Source organism: Podarcis gaigeae (assembly GCF_964106915.1).
Source record: "Podarcis gaigeae genome assembly, chromosome: 5".
NCBI lineage: Eukaryota > Metazoa > Chordata > Lepidosauria > Squamata > Lacertidae > Podarcis > Podarcis gaigeae.
The window spans coordinates 7,220,040-7,244,832 of NC_139681.1; the positions used below are offsets into that span (position 1 = coordinate 7,220,040).

The 24,793-nt window shown below is 43.1% G+C and overlaps 1 protein-coding gene across 1 annotated transcript in view; it reads left to right on the forward strand.

Moving 5' to 3' along the window:
- ANO2 (anoctamin 2) overlaps nt 1-24,793 on the forward strand; it is a 153,894-nt gene that overhangs the window by 19,831 nt on the left and 109,270 nt on the right. Inside the window, exons 3-8 of the mRNA XM_083738731.1 lie at nt 11,711-11,809; nt 14,154-14,305; nt 15,768-15,822; nt 16,676-16,727; nt 19,793-19,848; nt 21,922-21,963. Coding sequence (XP_083594857.1) covers nt 11,711-11,809; nt 14,154-14,305; nt 15,768-15,822; nt 16,676-16,727; nt 19,793-19,848; nt 21,922-21,963 — 456 coding nt within the window. The remainder of the gene's footprint in view (nt 1-11,710; nt 11,810-14,153; nt 14,306-15,767; nt 15,823-16,675; nt 16,728-19,792; nt 19,849-21,921; nt 21,964-24,793) is intronic.

Consider the following 24,793-nt stretch of genomic DNA (forward strand, 5'->3'; position numbering starts at 1 on the left):
TTGCCCACGATCAGTCAGAATCCAGAGCAAACCACCAGAGGGCTGTGCAACCAACTGGGGGAAGAAATGGCATTATCCCCAGCTGTGTGGGAACACAGCGCCTGCCACCCGCCCCCGGGGCCGCTCACCAGGAGAATAGTAAGTGGGTTTTTTGTGAACTTCCTTTTCTTTCAAGCAGTGACTTCAAGGAACTAAACCCTTCTTTGCCCATGTTTAAGTTGGTCTTGGGAGGTGAGGTAAAAAGGTAAAGGGACCCCTGACCATTAGGTCCAGTCATGGACAACTCTGGGGTTGCGGCACTCACACTATAGTAAAAATAAATGACTTTTTTTCCTGTTCATTTTTTAAAAATAATACTTTAGGACAACACCTGTTTTCGTGTTTGGTCCCACTTTTATAATCCTTGCCGCATCTAACAAATGAATTCTATTCCCAGAGTGACAGTTAGCGTGTAATGATGTTCTGGCACAAACAATCGTGTTTTGTCCTTTTGTTGTGGAAAGGCTGTGGAGTTGGTGCTGGAAAGAATGCAGAAGAGAAGCATTCATCTTCATAAGCAGAAAGCAAACTCCTCCTCCATTACTTCTAGAATTTTCTATACAAGCTGTTTTTAAAAAGCAATGACAAAGCTGAGGATGCACATTTGTTCACTTTTATCGCTTCTTGCTTTTTCAAACGGATTTTTCCCTGGGGTGGGTGATGAATTCAAAAGGACATTATTAAAACGCATGAAGATAAATATTTAACCAGTTGTAAAAATACACAATAAAGCAGTACTATACAGTACATTAAATGCAATTTAAATTAATTTAGCAGTTGCATTCAACTGCCTTTCTTCACAGCTTTAGGATGTTAAAATTGAATATTATTTTCTATGGTTTTTAAACAATCTTCTCCGTCAGTTCTGATATCAGTTTTTGGGTCTATATTTTCTTTGCACAGCTTTACAGACAATATGCACACATACATATTCTCCCACACTTATCAGCCTCAAATAGATCTAAACTTTATGTCTTGACAAGAACAGGTTTCTTTTTCATTCTTTTCTAGCAGAGTACTGCTGATCAAGTTCAATGCTGTGATTATAACACTCTGGTTTGGGCAGGAGTGCTTTCTCCTAAACTTTTTTGATCAGTGCTGTTTGTTTGTGCTGTTATCACCCGTCATTTAATTGTAAAATGTATTTCCTCTGAAACGGCGATTGTAACACCAGCAGTAGTTGAAGAGTACCTTGTAAAAAAATGCATGCTAATTTAAGACATTTTGCAGCAGTCTGTTCCAGCAGTATGTGCCCCATACACTGGGGAAAAGAGGTGGCTAACTTTGTCCAATTTCCTGTTGGCGGACTGTCTGTTCACTGCATGTTGTTGTTGTTGTTTAGTCGTTTAGTTGTGTCCAACTCTTCGTGGCCCCCTGGACCAGAGCACGCTAGGCACCTCTGTCCTCCACTGCCTCCCGCAGTTTGGTCAGACTCATGCTGGTAGCTTCCAGAACACTGTCCAACCATCTCATCCTCTGTTGTCCCCTTCTCCTTGTGCCCTCCATATTTCCCAACATCAGGGTCTTTTCCAGGGAGTCTTCTCTTCTCATGAGGTGGCCAAAGTATTGGAGTGTCAGCTTCAGGATCTGTCCTTCCAGGGAGCACTCAGGGCTGATTTCCTTCAGAATGGATAGATTTGATCTTCTTGCAGTCCATGGGACTCTCAAGAGGCTCCTCCAGCACCATAATTCAAAAGCATCAATTCTTCGGCGATCAGCCTTCTTTATGGTCCAGCTCTCACTTCACTTCACTGCATGGTAGCGGTCATCTACATTCTCTGCTCATCTATATTCCCATCCCAGGCCCCAGGTTTTATAGGCATTATCTGGGCATGAGAGGGACAATTGCTGGGCACCCCGCTCAGCTCCTGGAAATAACAGCGATCTTCTGTGATATTATCCCAGTAATATGCATAGCAAGCAACACTCCCATTTGAGTACAAAACAAGAACACCACTTAGGGCACAAAGACAGGCTAATGTTTGGCTCTGGGGAAATGAAATAGTTTGGGGGATAAAAGAGGGAAATCCCCAGTTCACAATGCCATGCAAAACGCAATGTTCTGTACAGGCACTCACCAGCTAAAATGCCCCTTTGCTACCCTGCCTGTGCCTCTTTGTCATTTCCGCTGCATGTCAGCTTTGCACAAGCTTAATCTCTTGTCATTTGCATTTCATAAAATACATGGCAGCTCTGCCTGATCTTGCTGTTTGGGAAGACATCAATTCTTCTGTGCTGAAGATTTCACTGTCTGCTACCTTTAACCACGGCCTATCATCAAGTCTCTGTTTGTATGCCCCCAGGGGTATTGTCATTCGTCTATTTTCCTTGAAGTCATCCAAGGAAGTTGTGGCCGTTGCAGGAAGGTGGGGAATGAAGAGGACTGAGATTTAGTACTTTCTTTTACTATTTGACTATTTTTATAATTTTTTTTAAAAAAATAATTTTATTGAAGAAATTTTAACATAATCAAACGTTCTGATTACCTTTTACAATTTCAATTAACACCCCACCCCCACGCAACTCCACCCAACTTCCTTCCCTGGTTTACAACTTTTTTAAAAAAATGTTTTTACTGTATTTTATAATTGGTGTTAGCTGCCCTGAACCAGGTCTTGGCCTGGGAGGGCGGGGTATAATTATTATTATTATTATTATTATTATTATTATTATTATTAATTTCTTCTGCTTATATTTTTATATAGCTTATGTATATTTTTACTTCATATTTATATTTTCTATTTGCATTTGTCCATTGTAAGTGTATTATTCAAATCCTGAATATTTGACCACGGTGGTACCTCAGGTTAAGAAATTAATTCGTTCTGGAGGTCCATTCTTAACCTGTAACTGTTCTTAAAATGAGGTACCACTTTAGCTAATGGGGCTCCTGCTGCTGCTGCACAATTTCAGTTCTCATCCTGAAACAAAGTTCTTAACCTGAGGTATTATTTCTGGGTTAGCAGCATCTGTAACCTGAAGCGTCTGCAACCTGAGGTACCACTGTATTTTTAAAGTTGATCCATTCATCAATTCTCAGTTGTGTCCTTAGCCCTAGCTGTTTTTTGTTCACTGTTTTGGTGCTGCTGACAAGTCTAAGTTGTCTGTAATTGTTCAAAGGATCTGTAAAGTTTACTTTCTCTTTGAAGAAGGAGAATTCATCTTGGCCATAACTCTGTGGATTAATACTAGCTAGAAGTAGTAGTAGCAACAATATCATTTGTTTAGCTTTAAGGCATAACAAAGAAAAAAATACCCGTATTTTTCGCTCTATAACACGCACCTGACCATAACACGCACATAGTTTTTAGAGGAGGAAAACAAGAAAAAAAATATTCTAAACGAAACAGTGGATGTATGATTCTTGTGGTTCATGCTGTGGCCACAGACATGTGATCTGACAGTGAGTTTGGAGTAGCCCAATGCAAAAATCCTGAGGATCCATGTGGATCCGTGCTTTGTAACCACGTTTTAAGTGGGGAGGGAAGGAAAAGCCCTCAAGGGACAAGGAGCACACGTGGGGTGTGTGGAGAAGGATGCTGCTAATAATGCAGAAGAGGGGTATAAGGGGAGAAGGCTCCTCTCCTCTCCCACTTTGCTCCTTTAAATCAAGCAGGCTCTGCTTTTCTCCCTCCTCCCCGCTCATCCCCGGCTTAGTGAGCTGAAAAACTTTGCTGCTATGTAGCGAGCTAAGTGGGGAGGAGAGAGGGACAGAGAGCCTGCTTGCTTTAAAGGAGCCAACCGGACAGGAGTGGCTCCCCTCCTCTCCCGCTTTGCTCCTTTAAAGAAGCAGGCTCTCTGTCCCTCTCTCCTCCCCACTCAGCAGCTCTTCTCCCGCTTTGCTGTTTCAAAGCGAGCCACGGAGGAGGGAAGGAAGGGGAACCATGGACCCTCTGCTCACGACTGCAGCAGATCCCCCCCCCCCCGCCACCCGTAGGCATTCCCTCCATAACACGCACAGACATTTCCCCTTACTTTCTAGGAGGAAAAAAGTGAGTGTTATGGTGCAAAAAATACGGTACTTTGAGGGTTGAGCCACAAATTACCTGGCAGCCAATGCAAATAGAGAAATGTCCAAGCTGACATAATTTTCTTTGTCCAGCAACAGAAAGTACACAAACTCACTTGATGAAACAATCATGCCGATGAACTCAGACATATATTTTTCATAAGGATCTTTGAGTAGGTCATGAACCTCCAATTTCTTATAACTCATCCATAAAGGTAGAGGACAGAACACAATTCTGTAAAAGCAATTCTATGAGAAGCCAATGTAATTACTGTTAATTCCAAGAAGTCAGTTTTCCAATAAGGTGGGACAAACCATAGCAATGATCCTTGGAGGAATAGAAATTTCTAAAAACCAGCTTGCTCTTCACACAGAATACAGTTGAAGGAGACCTACTTCTACATCTTATTAAGTAAAAAAGTGGCATATATTTTACTACTACTACTAATAATAATTTATTATTTATACCCCGCCCATCTGGCTGAGTTTCCCCAGCCACTCTGGGCGGCTCCCAATCAGTGTTAAAAACAGTACAGCATTACATATTAAAAACCTCCCTGAACAGGGCTGCCTTAAGATGTCTTCTGAATGTCAGGTAATTCTTTATCTCTTTGACATCTGATGGGAGGGCGTTCCACAGGGCGGGCGCCACTACCGAGAAGGCCCTCTGTCTGGTTCCCTGTAGCCTCACTTCTTGCAATGAGGGAACTGCCAGAAGGCTCTCGGCGCTGGACCTCAGTGTCCGGGCTGAACGATAGGGGTGGAGACGCTCCTTCAGGTATACAGGACCGAGGCCGTTTAGGGCTTTAAAGGTCAGCACCAACACTTTGAATCGTGCTCGGAAATGTACTGGGAGCCAATGCAGATCTCTCAGAACCGGTGTTATGTGGTCCTGGCGGCCACTCCCAGTCACCAGTCTAGCTGCCGCATTCTGGATTAATTGCAGTTTCCGGGTCACCTTCAAAGGTAGCCCCACGTAGAGCGCGTTGCAGTAGTCCAAGCGTGAGATAACTAGAGCATGCACCACTCTGGCGAGACAGTCCGCGGGGAGGTAGGGTCTTAGCCTGCGTACCAGGTGGAGCTGGTAGACAGCTGCCCTGGACACAGAGTTAACCTGCGCCTCCATGGACAGCTGTGAGTCCAAATTTTAGAAGAGATAGCCAACAAACTGGTTGACTTCTTATTCTGCAGAAAATAGGGAATACTTTTTTAAAAAAATAGGATAAACAACAGAAGAAGTGAACACATAAGATGGAAATTAAAACAATAAAACAATTTATTTAAGGTAAACATTTCTACAAAAATCTACAAAAATCCCCATTTTTCAAAGAAAATGTTTTGTTTTTCAATGTCCCTTAATCTGGTTTGAATATTGCAATAGATATATTGCTCACTTGAATTATACAAGAGTTCCAAGTCAATACCAATAGATCTGATTTTGCTATGTAAGAGTTGGAACCATCTGGACTTATAAGAGTCCTTAAGTAAGTTGGAGAGCAGGCTCGAAGGTTGGCAACGAAAATGGCAACGCAACCAGTATTTTATAGTGCTAGTCGACACCCAATATTCCGTCGTGTGTATATCTAGTTCTGCACACATCGTCTCATACTTGATTTAACTTGGGAGCCCCAGGATATGTCTCAAGAAACTTGAGTTTTTAAATGAAAACATAAACTGTCAGTTCTTTGAATTTCCATCTTCTCCTCAGTTGAAAAAAAGCCTCTTTGTATGAGAAATAAATGAAAAACATGATATTAAGAAGACTAAATAAAACTTGTGTAATTCACCATGACCTCAGTTTTCTTTATAAAGCTGCTCATAGTGCCATTAAGCATCATTACCTTTTCGGCACCCTAACCACTTGCAATCCTGTCATGCAATGGGGAGGAGAGCTATATAGGTAGGAGACAGGGTTTGGGAACCTACAAATGCCTGTTAATGGCTACTGTCATCACTTCAATAAGTGATTCCCAAGAGTTCTTGCGAATATATATTTCAGTATTCAGAGCTGACAATGAAATGCATTGCACAATTATAATGGTCTGGTTCAAAAAGTTGCTAATTGTGTTTTGTTACCTTTTCGCTGCTGCAACTTAATATCACTAACACTTGCATGAAAGCCCAATCAGCGTATAAGGTAAAGCGACCCCTGACCATTCGGTCCAGTCGTGACCGACTCTGGGGTTGCGGCGCTCATCTTGCTTTACTGGCCGAGGGAGCTGGTGTACAGCTTCCGGGTCATGTGGCCAGCATGACTAAGCCACTTCTGGCAAACCAGAGCAGCGCACGGAAATGCCGTTTACCTTCCCGCCAGAGTGGTACCTATTTATCTATTTGCACTTTGACCTGCCTTTGAACTGCTAGGTTGGCAGGAGCAGGGACCGAGCAACGGGAGCTCACCCCATCATGGGGATTCAAACCACCGAATTTCTGATTGGCAAGTCCTAGGCTCCGTGGTTTAGACCACAGCGCCACCCGTGTCCCAATCAGCATATAAATAATTGCAAATGAGAGATCAGGACTCAGCTTGCATTGAGGTTTGACTGTTTCAAAACTCATAAACCTACTGTGGAGTGGAGTGGACTAGGTGGGGGGGGATCTCAATCCCAGCTGTAGGGGGGAAGGTCTCTCATTTTGCAGAGAAGGCCCACCAAGATGATCAAGGATCTGGAAACCAAACCTTATGAGGAACTGTTGAGCAAGTTGGGTATGTTTAGCCTGGAAAAGAGGCTCTCCCATGGAAAATGGAGCAAGTTTGTTTTACTCCTGCTCTGGAGGTTAGGACCTCCTGTGGTGCAATGGGTCAGTGCGTCTGGCTGTTGTTTGGTGCTTTGAGCCCACCCAGGGATGGCTGTGGGCAGAATTCCTGCATTGCAGGAGGTTGTTTTGAGACTACAATTCCCATCACCTCTGACTCCTGATCCTGCTAGCTAGGGATCATGGGTGTTTTAGGCCAAAAACATCTGGCAGGCTGAGTTTGAGGAAGCCTGGACTAAATGATTCTTGGAGTCCCTTCCAGCCCTAGAATTCTATAATTCTTTGACCCAAACCAATGGCTTCAAGTTACAAGAAAGGAGATTCTGACTAAATGTTCAGGAAGAACATTAGTAAGAGCTGGTCGACAGTGTTCAGAAAGCGGTGGACTCTCCTTCTCTGGAGGTTTTTAAACAGAGACCATCTGCAGGGATTGCTATGATCGCAGGGGTTAGAACTAAATGATCCTTGAGGTCCCTTACAACCCCAAATTTCTATGATTCTGCAACATGCTATGGCTTAGCTCAAAGTAGCGGGAGAACTGGGGAAGGAGTAAAATGGCTTCTATCTCCTGTTCAGGAACCCTTGCATTTGCAGAAAGCCACGATTTGTCCCAGTCAGTGGCGTAGCGTGGGTTGTCAGCACCCGGGGCAAGGCAAGTAATTTACACCCCCTAACTCGTGGATTTGCACCCCCTAACCCTAACCCCCAGATGTTGCGCCCGGTGCGGCTGGCCCCCCCTGCACCCCCCACGCTATGCCACTGGTCCCAGTGTTCCATGTGAACCTGATCACAGAAATGGAGCCAGGAAAAAATGTTGATAAAATATTTTTTGCTTATATTTTAATGTAACAACATAAACATTATTATTCAATGGAATAATGATGGAGTTGTGGGGGAGGCGCCAGAAATCTAAACTGAGCCCATCTGAAAATGACTCAAGCAAACTGTTATTTCAACAGCTCAAATGCAACTACTAACAGGTAGGACCAGATAGTTCGAGAGATCATGAATTAATATGCGCAGGGGCATGATGAGCACAGCCTGATTGTTAATATAAGAAGCATTTTCCCCAAGGTATTAGTTCATCTCTGAATGTTCAGCCCTTGTATAAAACTGTTTTAATGGGGTTGAACCAGAATGGGTAATCCATGATGAAAGATTATATATTTCTGCATCTTTCAACAATAGAATCATTCGTTGTCAGCTATTTTTCCAACCAAGTAAACAAATGCTGGGTTTCAGCTCTTCTGGACACATTAATTAAATTTTGCATCTTTCAACAAGGGAATATAACAATACAAAGGTTATTCAATAAACTGAAATTAAACACTGTGCCATTGTTACTGCATGCAAAAAAAAAAAAAATCAGACGAGAAATATTATAAATATATTTTATTGTTCCTAACATACTTAGTGTTTTAACAAGTGGGGCCTACAGAAAAACGTTTCAAACTCCCCTCACCCCTTTATAGGCATGCTCCTGTTTAGGGCGCCAGCCAGTTATGTTGTCCTTCAGGGTGGTGCTGTGGTCTAAACCACTGAGCCTCTTGGGCTTACCGATCAGAAGGTTGGCGGTTCAAATCCGCACAACGGGGTGAGTTCCAGTTGCTCAGTCTCAGCTCCTGCCAACCAAGCAGTTCGAAAGCATACCAGTTCAAGTAGATAAATAGGTACCACTGCAGCTGGAAGGTAAACGGCATTTCTGTGCACTCTGGTTTCCATCATGGTGTTCTGTTGCACCAGAAGTGGTTTAGTCCTGCTGGCCACATGACCCGGAAAGCTGTCTGTGGACAAACACTGGCTTCCTCGGCCTGAAAAAAGATGAGTGCTGCAGCTCCATATTTGCCTTTTACTGAACTTAACTGTCCAGTGGTCCTTTACCTTTACTTTATTTTACTTCAGTGGGACGCGGGTGGCGCTGTGGTCTAAACCACTGAGCCTAGGGCTTGCCGATTGGAAGGTCAGCGGTTCGAATCCCTGTGACAGGCACTGGCAGAGGAAGAGGAGTGTGGGAGGAGCTCACCAGCCCTGGCAGCACGATCCCAGTGGGGTGCCATTGTGGCTGCCCCCCATCTCCACTGGGCGCCACGGCCCCAGGATGCGCACCAGCCCTCTCCCTGCCTGCTCTCCCCCCCCCCCCAGTGCTGGAGCATGAAGCTCTGCCACTGGCAACGGGGTGAGCTCCTGTTGCCGGTCCCAGCTCCTGCCAACCAAGCAGTTCAAAGGCACATCAAAGTGCAAGTAGATAAATAGGTACTGCTCTGGCAGGAAGGTAAATGGTGTTTCCGTGTGCTGCTCTAGTTCACCAAAAGCGGCTCCGTTATGCTGGCCACATGACCTGGAAAAACTGTCTGCGGACAAACATTGGCTCCCTTGGCCAGTAAAGCGAGATGAGCGCTGCAACCCCAGAGTCATCCGCGACAGGACTTAACTGTCAGTGGTCCTTTACCTTTACCTTTATATTAGGTATGGTATATAGTTTAAGATGATGTTATCCTCTGAATTTTTTTAACTCTTCCCCCACAATAATACTTATACATCCAAAAAATTGCTAACACTGCACTGGAATTACTCTCAAAATGTAGATTAATCTGGGAATAATATTCATTTTGAGAGCATTAACCCTTCCCCACAGGGTACGGTTTAGAGATTCCCATCTATCAATAGCTAAATAAACCTCATTAATTACAAATATTCCTATATTACTGGAAGCTATCAGTCATTATTTTTCAACCAATGAGGACACCTACATAGAGATTTCTTTTCAATGCAGTGACCCGGAATCAGGTTTTGCAGTGCAATTCCCATTAATATTAAAATGAATTATATGATTCAAATCCCATACACAAACATGGAAAATCTGTATCTTGATGTTTGTTAATTCAATGCACATTGTGAATTGCATGGTAGCTCCCTGGGACTAGTGACGAAGCAATTTGTGTAAGCAGAGGCAGTACCAAGTGACCCAGAAGGATTCTGTAAATACCCTAGACACCACCTCTGAGCGATAGCTGGTCTCACTTTACATCAGAACTGCAATAAATCAGCAAAAAATACCCAACAAAAAATCCCATTTCCTTGGCTTCATCTTTTAGAGATGTATTTTTATAAAACGAACAGGAGCAGTTTTATTCACAGTTTCACTTGATTACAAAGCAGCTGTGTTACCTAACTCTGTCAAATGTAGTAAACAGAGCCCCTGAGTGTGCTGGGTGCCTTGAGAAAAGTGCATAATAGAGCATGAGAACTTAGGAAAAGCCATTTCCCATTCCCGGGGAGATGACGTTGTGGGCTGGGAGCAAGCCCTCCCCACGCGCACAGGGTGGAATCACCCCTACGCCATTGGATGGTCCTTGGCCACGTCATCCTTAGGCCGTCCAATCCGGATGGTCCAGGGGCGTGGTGCAGGCTATTTAAACTACCCACGGCCGAGGGCTTGCCCCTGTTTTTCTCCCTGCTAGGTCAGTTCTCCCACCCTCCCTCCCTTAGGTTAGGCTCTTCTGTTTCTTGACCTTGCTATGGACCTTGGTTGGTCGCCTTGGTTGTCCAAGGGGCCTGGTAGGAATTTTTCCACTTGGCAAATTTGCACCGGCCATTTGGATTTTTCACCTACCTTGTAGCAAATCGTTACAACTTTGTAAGGTTTAGCGGTTAGGCATCAGAGTATTAGGTTGAAGGTGAAGGGAGGTGGTGGCCTCACCTACCCCTCCTAATTTAAGGGTATTCCGTTAAAGGAATCCAGTGGGCGTGGTCTCCATCCAAAGCCCCGGGGGGGGGGGGCTGGGGCCATGGCCGACCCCTAGCAGTGACCCTGGGGGAGTTTCTGGTTGATGTCCATCAGCAGGGCTCCCCCTACTGGTGGTTAACCATTCCAAGACTCCTGGAGATGGGCAGAAGTCAGATATAGTCAGGTGGTTTCCAATGCCTAAGCCAATACCACTCACATTCTGTAACCAATAAAGTTGTGGCCCTTTTTGCCCATTAACCTAAAATACTGTTTCATGTGTCTTTATTCCAATTCCTGGGAGGGTTTAGGACCTTGCCACGCAACTCCTTCACAATGATTAACAGGATTGATCTATGTAGCCCAAGTGTCAATATTTCTAGCAAGATACGACATGCTACCATCCATATCACCAGTACTAGGACTATTTAAAGTGTTGTTGTAGCATTGTTCGAAGGACAAGAATCTAGCATCGTTAGTGTTCATGTTGCATTACAGAAATAGCATAAACAAAATATGGGTCCCTGACTTGCAGGTCTCTTTATGTAAATTAAGGATAGGTTTAATCTTAAATGAAGAAAAAAAACCCACCCAGTAATTAGTCAGAGCATCTCTAACTGATTTCTCTCTTGCCCAACGATTTAAAAAAACAACCCCTCAACTCTAGTTACTAGCTCTGTACATATTTTTAAAAGAAAAAAAAGGAAGGATATATGTTGTATCCTAATTATACATTGTGATATTTTTTCATTTTTTCATGCAATGTAAATACCAATTCTCTTATTTAATGCACTATCTCAACCACCTTCTTTGTGGTTCGGGCCATATTGATATATTGATATTGATATGCAGGCAGGAAAGTGAGGTTGAAGATGGCTTTTCCAAGATACCCAATGGCACTCCAGCTCAAGCTGAATGAGACGTGAGCCCAGGATGCTTCGTGCCTTTAACCCTGAAACACTTTATCCACTATAATTAATATGTTATCACTGAAACAACACTATAAAAGTGTGCTCTGTTTTGAAATTGGAAAATACGAAATAAAGGGCATTACTTTTATATAATCTGCACCTTCTTTTTCAGCTGCCTCTTTATTTTGTATGTTGCGCCTTTAGTTCCTCTAATTTAATTTGTAATTTAATCTGTATTTCAAGAAAATATGTCCTCTTTTCACCTTTCAGAATAAGACACAAGGACTGAGTTTTGTCCGGATACATGCACCATGGAATGTACTTAGCCGAGAAGCAGAGTTTCTTAAAATAAAAATGCCCACTAAAAGGGTAAGTAGTACGCAGCTCTGTTTTAATTATTTTGAAACTTGCAGAACATTACAGAGGAAAGACAGTGAAGGCTGGTTATTTCTAACTTCTGAGTATGGCAAAGAAGAAGCCCCTCTCCCCAGTGACTACCTATGATATGCTCCCCTCCACTTATAACGTTGTTGTTGTTGTTTAGTTGTTTAGTCGTGTCCGACTCTTCATGACCCCATGGACCAGGGCACGCCAGGCACTCCTGTCTTCCACTGCCTCCCACAGTTTGGTCAAACTCATGTTTGTAGCTTCGAGAACACTGTCCCACCATCTCGTCCACTGTCGTCCCCTTCTCCTTGGGCCCTCCATCTTTCCCAACATCAGGATCTTTTCCAGGGAGTCTTCTCTTCTTCTTTTTTTAAAAGATATTTATTAAAGTTTTCAAGAAATTATATATAGTAAAAACAAAAAAGAAAAAAACAGAAAAAGCAATAAGACATGCATACATACAAAACAAATACAATAACAAGTATAATTTCAATCCCTTATATTCATATAACTTACTTTCCGGACCTCCTCATACCTCCCCTCTCTGTATTCCAATCTCTAATTAAATCAATTCAGCAAATCCTTCCCCTAATTTCTGTTTAATTTTTTATCTTTCTTTTCTTAATTACATAATCATTACAGCTAAAAACCCCTTAATTTCTAAATCAACATCGTTCTAACATTCAGTAGTCTTCTCTTCTCATGAGGTGGCCAAATTATTGGAGCCTCAGCTTCAGGATCTGTCCTTCCAGTGAGTACTCAGGGCTGATTTCCTTCAGAATAGATCGGTTTGATCTTCTTGCAATCCATGGGATTCTCAAGAGTCTCCTCGAGCACCATAATTCAAAAGCATCAATTCTTCATAGATCAGCCTTCTTTATGGTGCAGCTCTCACTTCCAGACATCACTACTGGGAAAACCAGAGCTTTATAAGGAAATTGGCATGACACACGTTTCAAAATGTTAGTTGTTTAATGGAATTGTAGTGTTGGGAGGGACCCGAAGAGTCATCTCGTCCAACCCTCTGCAATGCAGGAATCACAGCTAAAGAGGCCCTGACAGATGGCCACCGAACCTCTGTTAGGAAATGTCGACTATCTGAGGTTGGGGGTGCAGGTGGCGCTGTGGTGTAAACCACTGAGCTTCTTGGGCTTGCCGATCAGAAGGTCGGCGGTTTGAATCCCCGTGACGGGGTGAGCTCCCGTTGCTCGGTCCCTGCTCCTGCCCACCTAGCAGTTCGAAAGCACATCAAAGTGCAAGTAGATAAATAGCTACTGCTCCGGTGGGAAGGTAAACGGCGTTTCCGTGTGCTGCTCTGGTTTGCCAGAAGCGTCTTAGAAGCTGGCCACATGACCCTATAGGCTCCCTCGGCCTATAGAGTGAGATGAGCACGCAACCCCAGAGTCATCCACGGCTGGACCTAATGGTCAGGGGTACCTTTACCTTTACCATCTGATGTGGTTTGTTCCACCTTCAAGGAACTCTTAACCCCCAGACAGTTCTACCCAATGCTTAGTCCTTTCTTGTAATCTCTTGATTTGTAGCAGCATCCACTGGTTTGAACCATCTTCCCATCAACAGCTGATACGCCGGCTCCCTCGGTCAATAAAGCGTGATGAGCGCCACAACCCCAGAGTCGGCCACAACTGGACCTAATGGTCAGGGGTCCCTTTACCTTTATCCTGTGCTGCAGATCAACTGAACGAATGATGGCTGAGAAGCACTATTGAATGTTTGTACGTTAGTAAAGCCAAAGGCAGAGACGTAATCTTTTTGTAAACCACTTTGAGGTTTTATAAAAGCAGTATATAGATAGGACCAGCCCAAAACATTTTGGCACCTGAGGCGAACCACAAAATGGTGCCTCTTCACTGCCAGCAAAGAAGGGGTGAGTAAAGACCTATATCAAGAACAGGGGGGGATAAAGATCTACTTTGGCATCTGCTGCCCCTGTGGATCCTACTGCCCAAGGCAGTTGCCTCACCTTGCCTCATGGGTGGGCCGGCCCTGACACAAATGTTGTGAAATGATAAAATAAAATAAATATTCCTAGCTAGCAGTTCATATATTCCCAGGGTCTATTCAGACATTGCAGACAACCACTTCAGGGGGTGACATTTTTTCTTTAAATAGGAGCTCATTTTCTGGAACCAAAACTGGTGGTGGGACAATACTCAGTAATTCTCCTTCAATATTGGTGCTTCACTAACTTTTATTGGATATGGGCTCTGGGAACACTGCTGGTGAAAAGATGCCATTCAATTATTCTAAACAAATTAATATTTGGGAAGCCACCTGCTCATTCATGCTCTCTTTGTTTCTCCAGACGTATGAAATAACAGAAGAAACGGGAATTGTCAATAAGTTGTCTGAAATATGGCAGAAGTTTACAAAACCTTTGCAGCCCAATGTGCCACAGCAAAATACCACCAGAATGAAGCATTTATCTTACCCTTTTTCCAGAGAAAAACTCTATTTGTGAGTACTTAACAGTATAATTCCCTGAGAAATATAATTCATTGAGGAATGTTGTGGTGATTGAGACTGCACATACCGTAACTTCCCATCGTATACAGTCTTCATGGGACTGTACTATTTAAGAAAACAGTTGAAAGAGTTACATCTTTGAGTGCCCTCACCTACCATGTATGGTGTCAGGGATCTCAAACTGAGGATCGTAGCATCAGAACAGGCACCTAGATGCTTACAGAATTTGATTTCAGACCTAATCCTCTCTAAAGTTAGTGTGCAAATCAGAGCGTGTGTAAAGGTGTGTGCATACATATATATTTGTTAAGTATTGTTGCGTGCTGAGGTCCCCAAGACACCCCTACCCCAATAACTCACACACCACACATTATTTTTGTTTAAGGTTTTTGGCATAATTTTGGCCACAACTTTATTATCATACAAATTGTGAGTGGTTGCTTAGGCATTGGTTATGACTAGCTGTCCCCCCCCCCCGCCTTGGGGGACAGCACTGACTCCTGGATTCCAGCGAGAGTCAGTGTGGAGGAACAAGATCAGGGATAACTGGAGCTGCCACACAGACCCTCAGCTACTCCCCGCATGCTTCTTGGAGCTTATGCAGCCCACACCCTGCACCAAGGGTTTGGACGAGGGGATGGTAAGCCCGAGAATTCCTTTAACGGAATTCCCGTGCAGCAGCAGCATTGGAGGGGCAGGCACAGCCAATCCATACCCCTCCACCAACCAATTTAACCAATGCCTAACCGCCAACCTTACAAGTTGGGATGATTTGCTACGCAGTAGGCAAAACCCAATTGGCACACACTAATCAGCCGAAAGGAAAAATTCCTACCAGGCCCCCGCACCAATGCGGACGACCCCATGACAGGCATAGCAAGGTCAGAGCAAAGCCCAATCAAGGGAGGGTGGGCGGGTGATCCGGTGTCCACAGCGAAAGAGAAAGGAACATGCTGTGGACCTTGTTTAAATAGCCTCTGATCCCACCCCTAAATTGGCAACATCAAATTTACCCCAGTAACTCCAACCTCCAATCTGATCCAAGCCTCTTGAATCTAACCTGCCTGACAACCATGGGGGTGTCTTGTTTGGCCCCATCCGCAACCCGTGCTCTCCTTTAATGAGAACACGCTTTGTTTAAAGTTGCAGATGCAATAAATCCTGTATTTTATCTTGGCTGTGTGTTGTTGTTGTTGTTTTAACCAGCTAGGTTTGGAATGTATAGATTCTTATTCCTCATATACGAATTATGATAATGATAGAAAAAGAAATTGTGCAGCTCAGCAGGTAGAGCATGAGACTCATGCTCTCAGAGTCTGGGTTTGAACCCCACATTAGGCAAGTTTAAGGGCCTTACTCTCAGGGAAGTATGCATAGGACTGGCCTTCTTTTGCTCTTCTGGGAATTGCGTAAGGCACATTTTAACTGATCTTGTCTATCACTGTTTCTCAAGGTACAACATTCAAGATAAAGACACGTTTTTTGACAATGCTACCCGCAGTCGAATAGTAAGTCAGCTGAGGGGGTGTGACGCATGAGGGAACCCCCCTGTGTTTAATTGCATTCACTGTTATTGCTGATAAATACATATTTTTTAAAAATCTATATTTGTGTCTCTCTACAAGTGGGGGAGGGAGTTAGTGGTTTGTGGGGATTTTGCTTCTTGTTTTTATCATGTATTTTGTGCTTTTATCTTGTATTTTTACGTTGTGAACCACTTGAGATCTGCGAAGGAAGGGTGGTATTCAAATTTCATCATCTTGGGTCCCTGGTTGCGTGGTGATTTATAGTCACTGAATAAGGCAGAGGCTACAAACCCTGATTATTTCCAGTGCTTTTTTTTCTGGGGAGATGCAGAGGTACACAAACTCCCAAACATTTTGGGAATCTTTGTAATTTTGTCCATTTACTGTATTTATTTTTCCTGATTTGAACTATAAAATGGAGTCAAAATGAGAGTACCCCTAAACTTTTTTTTTTTTTTTTAGAAAAAAGCACTGCTTATTTCCATTATTTTTCATTGGGGAGGGTATCTTCTTTAATTTTTATATACTGTACGTTGTTGTTATCAAACCCTTGATGGGGGAAGCCATGACGGTCAAACCCTTGATGGGGGAAGCCATGACGGTCAAAGAGATGGGTTCAAAAGCTTCCAGTTGCTTGAGTCTCAATCTGCAGTTTGACATAGCACAGGACTATGAAATACTGGTTGAAGAAAGCTATTTTATTTACGGTAAATATAGTTTAAAAAATATGGTATGGTGAACATCATCTTTATGTCTTACTGGCTTCATGCAGAACATCTATTTCTTGGAAAGAAGTTATCTGTTAGTTATACCATGTTTGTGTGTTTTGATGCAGGTACATGAAATTTTGAAGCGTACATATACTACGAAAGCCAAAAACAGCATGGGTAAGAAATAATTCACTTTTTAAAAAATGTTATTTCGGAAGCTGCTTTTTAATATTCTTGAATTCTTGTTCTAAATTTTGAATCTCAGATGCTTGTTAAGATATATTTATAGTGCATTCTGCTATGTCGTAATGTTGTTGTTGTTGTTTAGTCGTTTAGTCGTGTCTGACTCTTCGTGACCCCATGGACCAGAGCACGCCAGGCACTTCTGTCTTCCACTGCCTCCCGCAGTTTGGTCAGACTCATGTTTGTAGCTTCGAAGACACTATCCAACCATCTCATCCTCTGTCGCCCCCTTCTCCTTGTGCCCTCCATCTTTCCCAACATCAGGGTCTTTTCCAGGGAGTCTTCTCTTCTCATGAGGTGGCCAAAGTATTGGAGCCTCAGCTTCACGATCTGTCCTTCCAGTGAGCACTCAGGGCTGATTTCCTTAAGAATGGATCGGTTTGTTCTTCTTGCAGTCCATGGGATTCTCAAGAGTCTCCTCCAGCACCATAATTCAAAAGCATCAATTCTTCGGCGATCAGCCTTCTTTATGGTCCAGCTCTCACTTCCATACATCACTACTGGGAAAACCATAGCTTTTACTATACGGACCTTTGTTGGCAAGGTGGTGTCTCTACTTTTTAAGATGCTGTCTAGGTTTGTCATTGCTTTCCTCCCAAGAAGCAGGCATCTCTTAATTTCATGGCTGCTGTCACCATCTGCGGTAATCATGGAGCCCAAGAAAGTAAAATCTCTCACTGCCTCCATTTCTTCTCCTTCCATTTGCCAGGAGGTGATGGGACCAGTGGCCATGATCTTCGTTTTTTTGATGTTGAGCTTCAGACCATATTTTGCGCTCTCCTCTTTCACCCTCAATAAAAGGTTCTTTAATTCCTCCTCACTTTCTGCCATCAATGTTGTGTCATCTGCATATCTGAGGTTGTTGATATTTCTTCCGGCAATCTTAATTCCGACTTCGGATTCATCCAGCCCAGCCTTTCGCATGATGAATTCTGCATATAAGTTAAATAAGCAGAGAGACAATATACAGCCTTGTTGTACTCCTTTCCCAATTTTGAACCAATCAGTTGTTCCATATCCAGTTCTAACTGTAGCTTCTTGTCCCACATAGAGATTTCTCAGGAGACAGATGAGGTGATCAGGCCGGGCACTCCCATTTCTTTAAGAGCTTGCCATAGTTTCCTGTGGTTGACACAGTCAAAGGCTTTTGCATAGTCAATGAAGCAGAAGTAGATGTCTTTCTGGAACTCTCTAGCTTTCTCCATAATCCAGCGCATGTTTGCAATTTGGTCTCTAGTTCCTCTGCCTCTTCTAAATCCAGCTTGCACTTCTGGGAGGTCTCGGTCCACATACTGCTTGAGCCTTCCTTGTAGAATTTTAAGCATAACCTTGCTAGCGTGTGAAATGAGTGAAATTGTGCGGTAGTTGGAGCATTCGTTGGCACTGCCCTTCTTTGGGATTGGGATGTAGACTGATCTTCTCCAATCCTCTGGCCACTGCTGAGTTTTCCAAACTTGCTGGCATATTGAGTGTAGCACCTTAACAGCATCATCTTTTAAAATTTTAAATAGTTCAGCTGGAATACCATCACTTCCACTGGCCTTGTTATTTGCAGTGCTTTCTAAGGCCCATTTGACTTCACTCTCCAGGATGTCTGGCTCAAGGTCAGCAACCCCACTACCTGGGGTGTACGAGACATCCATATCTTTCTGGTATAATTCCTCTGTGTATTCTTGCCACCTCTTCTTTATGTCTTCTGCTTCTGTTAGGTCCTTACCACTTTTGTCCTTTATTATGGTAATCTTTGAACGAAATGTTCCTTTCATATCTCCAATTTTCTTGAACAGATCTCTGGTTCTTCCCATTCTGTTGTTTTCCTCTATTTCTTTGCATTGCTCATTTAAGAAGGCCCTCTTATCTCTCCTTGCTATTTTTTGAAAATCTGCATGTCGTAATAGGTTAGGGCAAATCCTGGATAATCAAATAAAAAGACATGTTTCTGAATCCTGCTCTGTTGGACATCATGGAGAATAAACTACGCAAAATCGTAAAAAAATAATAAATTTATTATTGACAGAATAAATTGTCTAAAACCAAAGATTAACAATCTGCATAATTTATACAGGTTACATTATTAGTTTTTTTGTTGGAAGAAAATGTAAAGGTTTTGTTAAATCACAGATTGCACACATTTCTTTGAATTTTCCATTCAAAGAAAAGCATTCTCCTTGGGCCAGTATGAACAACACCTAACATTAGGGTGCAAACTGTTCTGGAAACATTTTGTAGCTGAGTGAATTCAGAATGAATTCCCTGCAAGAAAATAATATTGCTTGATTTTAATTTTAATTTTATGGCTAATATTGAGCCGTGAGCTTTATTGGCCTTGCCTAGAATATAATTGGAAACTTCCCTTCCCCCTTCTCCCAAATTCTCTTCTGCAGCTTCTGTTAGATGACATAATCTTTAGTTCTACAAATATTCAGTGCATAGGTGGCATTGAACGTCGACACTTGATATACGCTTATTTTTCAGTAGCACTCACAGTTTAAGCACTTTTGCTTGGAGTGGCAGCAATATGTAAGCAGGTGACAGTAAATTTTGTTCAAAATTGGTGAATTGAGATGCTGCAATCCGAAAGCTAACTCGGATGTGACAAAACAAACCAGCTAGATTTCAGATTCAGATGCCAGGTTTTGATTGCAGAGTTCAAATCATTTTAAATTACTGTATTTTTCAAATGCCCCCATGTTTAAGATACCCCCTATTTTGGGGGACTCCAATTTAAGAAAATGGGGGGAGATGGCCCCTGTGTATAAAACGCCCCCAAATTTTTGACATTATTTTTTAGGGGGGAAACCTAGTCTTGTACATGGAAAAATACGGTACTTTTAATTTTAACATTACATTCATAAACTGGAATTCACATTGATTTAAGGTGGCATTGGGGGAAGAGAAGGGAGGAGTTCCATTGTGCTAGTGGTATTGCATTCTTTGGCCGAAAAGCAAATATATATGTGTGTTTAAAAATAACTATTGCTATCTTTATTTTTCTTTAGGTATTAACACATTAATAGCAAACAATGTTTATGAAGCAGCCTTTCCCCTCCATGATGTAGGTATACACTCTCTTGTCAACTTTCTAAGAACCTTGTTAAAAGTGAAAGAATGCTTAATTGCTGCTACATATGAGATTCCGCTGGAGTGCAAACCTCCCGTTAAGAAGCAGTATCCTTCAAATAAATAATGGATATTCAGTGTTATGTTGGAGGGGATGCCAGGAAACAGGGAATTATGTTCACATGTGGTGAGGGTGTAAATATGTACAATTTTCTTAAAAAATATATTTATTGAAGTTTCAAAAATTATACAAAAAAACAGTGATAAAAACAAAACACCAACACAAAAAATAACAAATATAACACACAAAAAACAAATATAATAAATATGTACAAATTTATTGGCAAAGGGTGTTTAAGGAGATAACAGAAATCACTGGATTAAAGCTGAGCAAAAGTCCAGAGGTAGCATTATTATCAATTTACAATGGGGTGGAAGGTTCGCAGACTATGAAGGACTTGCTTACAAATTTAGTGACAGCCGCACGAATCATTATAGCTAGGAAGGGGAAGGGGCAAGCACAATATAAAATGGGAGAATGGTACAAAGAGGTTTGGGATATAGCTATTAATGATGTGCCATTAAGGTAAGATGGGGAATATGTAGGAGAAGTGATTTTGAAGAGATATGGAGGGTGTTCGTAGAATTTGTACTGTTAAAACGGAAAGGGGTTAAACCAGCACAAGAAGTGTTGAAATTTTGGGAGGTTGGATAGTTATAATGGAATGGTCTTGGTGGTGGGGTGCACATTTTTGTGCTTATTTATGTATGATTAATTATTAATTTAATAATAATAATAATAATAATAATAATAATAATAATAATAATAAAAAGCAGTATCCTAGTTTTAGGCTTATACATAGGACTCCTTCACACAAAAAAGTTCTCGTGGGATTTCTTGTTGGTCCATTGGTTTCAGCGGGCCAACTCCAAACATGGTTTAGTTGATGACCACCCTTGGTTTTCAACATTCTAGCAGGCGGGGGGGGGGGTGTCAATATTATATTTATCATCATCACCATCCTGCTTTAGCTGAGATTCCTGCATTTCAGGGGGTTGGACTAGATGACTCTTGGGTCCTTCCAAGTCTATGATTCTATGATTATATATAGCAAGCATGGGAAAACTGTGGTCCTCCACCTGTTGTTGGAATCCAGCTCCTGGCATGGGAAGGGGTGCTAGATGCAATATCTGGAGGACCCCAGGTGCCCCACTGTTGGTAGTGGTTAAGAGCGGTGGACTTGTAATCTGGTGAATCAGGTTCGCTTCCCTGCTCCTCCACATGCAGCTGCTGGGTGACCTTGGGCTAGTCACACTTCTCTGAAGTCTCTCAGCCTCACTCACCTCACAGAGTGTTTGTTGTGGGGGAGGAAGGGAAAGGAGAATGTTAGCCGCTTTGAGACTCCTTAGGGTAGTGATAAAGCGGGATATCAAATCCAAGCTTCTTCTCTTCTTCTTCTTCTTCTTCTTCTTCTTCTTCTTCTTCTTCTTCTTCTTCTTCACTGGACAGCTTCAGTGAATTTTCAGTTTAAGGCATGGTAGTGGGGTAGAGAACAGATTACAGAGATGGGCAAGAGTAAAAGGAATTTTAGAAGTACAATGGTACCTCGGATTACAAACACCTCAGGTTACAAACACTTCGGGTTACACACTCCGATAACCCAGAAGTAGTACCTTGGATTAAGAACGTTACCTCAGGATGAGAACAGAAATCGCCCAGCGGTGGCAGCGGGAGACCCCATTAGCTAAAGTGGTACCTCAGGTACCTCAGAACAGTTTCAGGTTAAGAATGGACCTCCAGAATGAATAAAGTTTGTAACCAGAGGTACCACGGTGCTTAGATTTTCTGACACTTAGAAATTACTAGTTTCTAAAACCTCTAGGGGTTTCCTCTGAATGACAGGGAAGGCATTGATGTGGATTGTATTGACCATGTTTGGCTTAAAGCACCTTAATACTAAAAATTGTTGTTGCTGCTGCTACTGCTACTGTTCTTGCTACCTGCCCTTCGCTAGCAGGTGACTCCTGCTCCCTACAATATTTCTTACCAATAGCATTGTCTTTTCAGGGTGAATATGACTGTGAAGACAAAGAAATGAATGAAAGAAAGGTAAAATAATTTACATCTTCAGTTTGGTTGGCAGTGGGTTTGACTGTGTCAATCTGTTCCCTGCAATCAAGCCTTTGTGCTGAAAATATACTGCAAACTGGGCACAGTCCAGTCTGAAGCTCTCCTGCTCTGTCACAGCTCCTGTTTATTTCAGTAGTGTTTGCACAGAGAAATTTTCCATTGGGTTGTATCCATATTTGTTGCCCACCACCCCAGTCTCCAAGCGGTGCAAGATTCCAGGGGTCCCAGGCACTTATCCAGGGTTCAGTGTCCTTGAAACAAGATACAGCAGAGATTGCATGTCGAGGTCCCCAGGGCCACCTCAATAACTCACACATCACATGGAATTTTTGTTTAAAGTTTTTGGCATAATTTTGTCCACAACTTTATTAAAATACAAACATGTGAGTGGTTGCTTAGGCATTGGTTGCGACTATCTGCCCCACCGTGGGGGACAGACTGACATTCCGCACGCCTGCGAAAGTCAAAAAAGGGGAATACACTTGGGGCTAGCGACGGAGCAGGGAATCTGCCCTCAGCCCACCCCAAATGCAGCCAGGAGCTCTTGCAGTGGCCCGAGCCCCCTTGACAGAGTGGACAAGCAGTAGTTAGCCCCCGATTCCTTTAACGGAATCCCTTGCAGCAGCAGCATTAGAGGGGCAGGCACAGCCAATCCATGCCCCTCAACCAACCAAACCATAAACCAATGCCTAACCACAACCTTACAAGTTGTGACAATTTGCTACACAGTAGGCAAAAAGCAAATGGCCCCAGCCAATCAGCCAGATGGACAAAATTCCTACCGGGCCCCTGCCCCAAAGCAGTCGACCCCATGACAGGCATAGCAAGGTCAAGCGAACAACCCTAATTCTAGGGAGGGGGGACGGGCAATCTGATGCACAGGCGAAAAGAGGAAGCCCTAGCCTCGTGCAAGGCGTTTTAGCATTTCTGGCTGTCAATCAACAAATGGCAACATTAGCTTCTTCCCAACAACAAGGGAAGCCCAATCGCATCAGTGGCCAACGGTCAATTAGCCCGCCCCACAACTTTGGAGTGTCCTGGCGGCCCCCACTGCAACACGTGCTCTCCATGAAGGAGAACATGCTTTGTGGCAGAAATTTTAGGATATGTGGTTTATTTACACACATATTCAACCTGAGCCTACAATGGAGATGCTCACAGCATTAACAGCCCAAGAAGGTCTTGCTTCTCCCATAGTCACAGACTTGTATTCCTGCAGAAATCAAGCATGGCTCTCCCTCTCTGGCTTCTGTCTCCTTCTAGCCCAGCTGACACACATTCCACGCTTGCTTTTGTCTTCCTTACTACCAGCCATGCGAGGGAGGGGGGGCATCTTCCACAGAGCATCTTCCTTTCTTATACTATCCGTACCTAGGGCCTTTAACTCAGCAAGAGACTTGCCTGGCTAGTTCAAAAATGGATTCCTCCAGGACCCCGAGCATAGCTGTCAACCGTTCCTTATTTGGTGGGAAAGTCCCTTATCCCAACGCCGTGTCCCGCTGCTGTCCCTTATTGATGATGTCCCTTAAATTTCCTGGGTTTCAAAGGAAGCAGCTGCTCTCCCTCCATCCCTGCCAGCCAGGGAGGAGGGAGGCTCCAACTGTGTTGCTTGGCTGTGTTGCTCACCCAATAAGGAGTCTAAGAACGACTGGGGGGGGGGGTGGAACTTGCATGCCTTGTGCTGATCAAATTGGCCGCGTTGCCTGGGAACTCGCCTTTGCTCAGCGCTTCCCAGCGGAGAGGTGACGGTGGTTTTCCTTGCTCCATCCCCTTTGCCGGGTTGCTGCGCTGCGGGAACCACCGCTTGAGGCTTCGTTTGGCTGCTGGCTGGACTTTCTGCCTTTGGCTCGGAGGGGCTCAGAAGTTGAATATACCTGTGCTTGGAAAATCCCTTATTTTGGCTGCTGATCCCTTATTTCCAAGGCTACTGGTCCCTTATTTTCAAATCTGTAAGTTGACAGCTGTGACCCCAAGAATTACAAGGAACGCAGGCATCATGCAGGGTGAACCCCCCCAAACTCACAACAATATTGTGTTGCTATGACCTCTGTGTTATTCTTCCACCGGGTGTCTTCAGAATAACTGTTTGTAGAAATGGTCAAATAGATATAATTTATGAATGCTGCCTGTAAAAAAATGAATCTATCATAGCTAGCTTTCAGCATTATATCCCATGCTAATAAAGAAACAAAAGCAGAACTACTAGTTTGATAAAACAAAAAAAAATCCTTCCAGTAGCACCTTAAAGACCAACTAAGTTAGTTCTTGGTATGAGCTTTCGTGTGCGCACACGAAAGCTCATACCAAGAACTAACTTAGTTGGTCTTTAAGGTGCTACTGGAAGGATTTTTTTTTGTTTTGACTATGGCAGACCAACACGGCTACCTATCTGTAACTGGTACTAGTTTGATACTTGGAGAGGAAAGGGAGTGGTGCATTGATTTCAGAAGAAAGAAGAAGGGGGGTTATTGGTCATTTATATACTGCTTCTCTGACTCAGCCCAGGCCATTTAGCATTTTTGGGGGGAAGATAGTAGGGGAAGAGAGTTCAAGATGAAGCTGCCATAGTTTTAATATTTATTTGTTTTTTTAACGATCCCCCCCCCCAATGTTTTTACCTGTACTTATTTTATATGTAAGCTGTCTTGAATCCCTGTCAGGGGAAAAGGCAGGGTATAAATGCAAATACAATAAGAGGGCCCTTATCCAGATTGGGAGCACATTCCAGATCAGAGTCCCACATATGCCCCCCCTTAAAACTACATTAAGTACCTAAAAAAAACATGAACAGCCTAATTTATACTTTGGC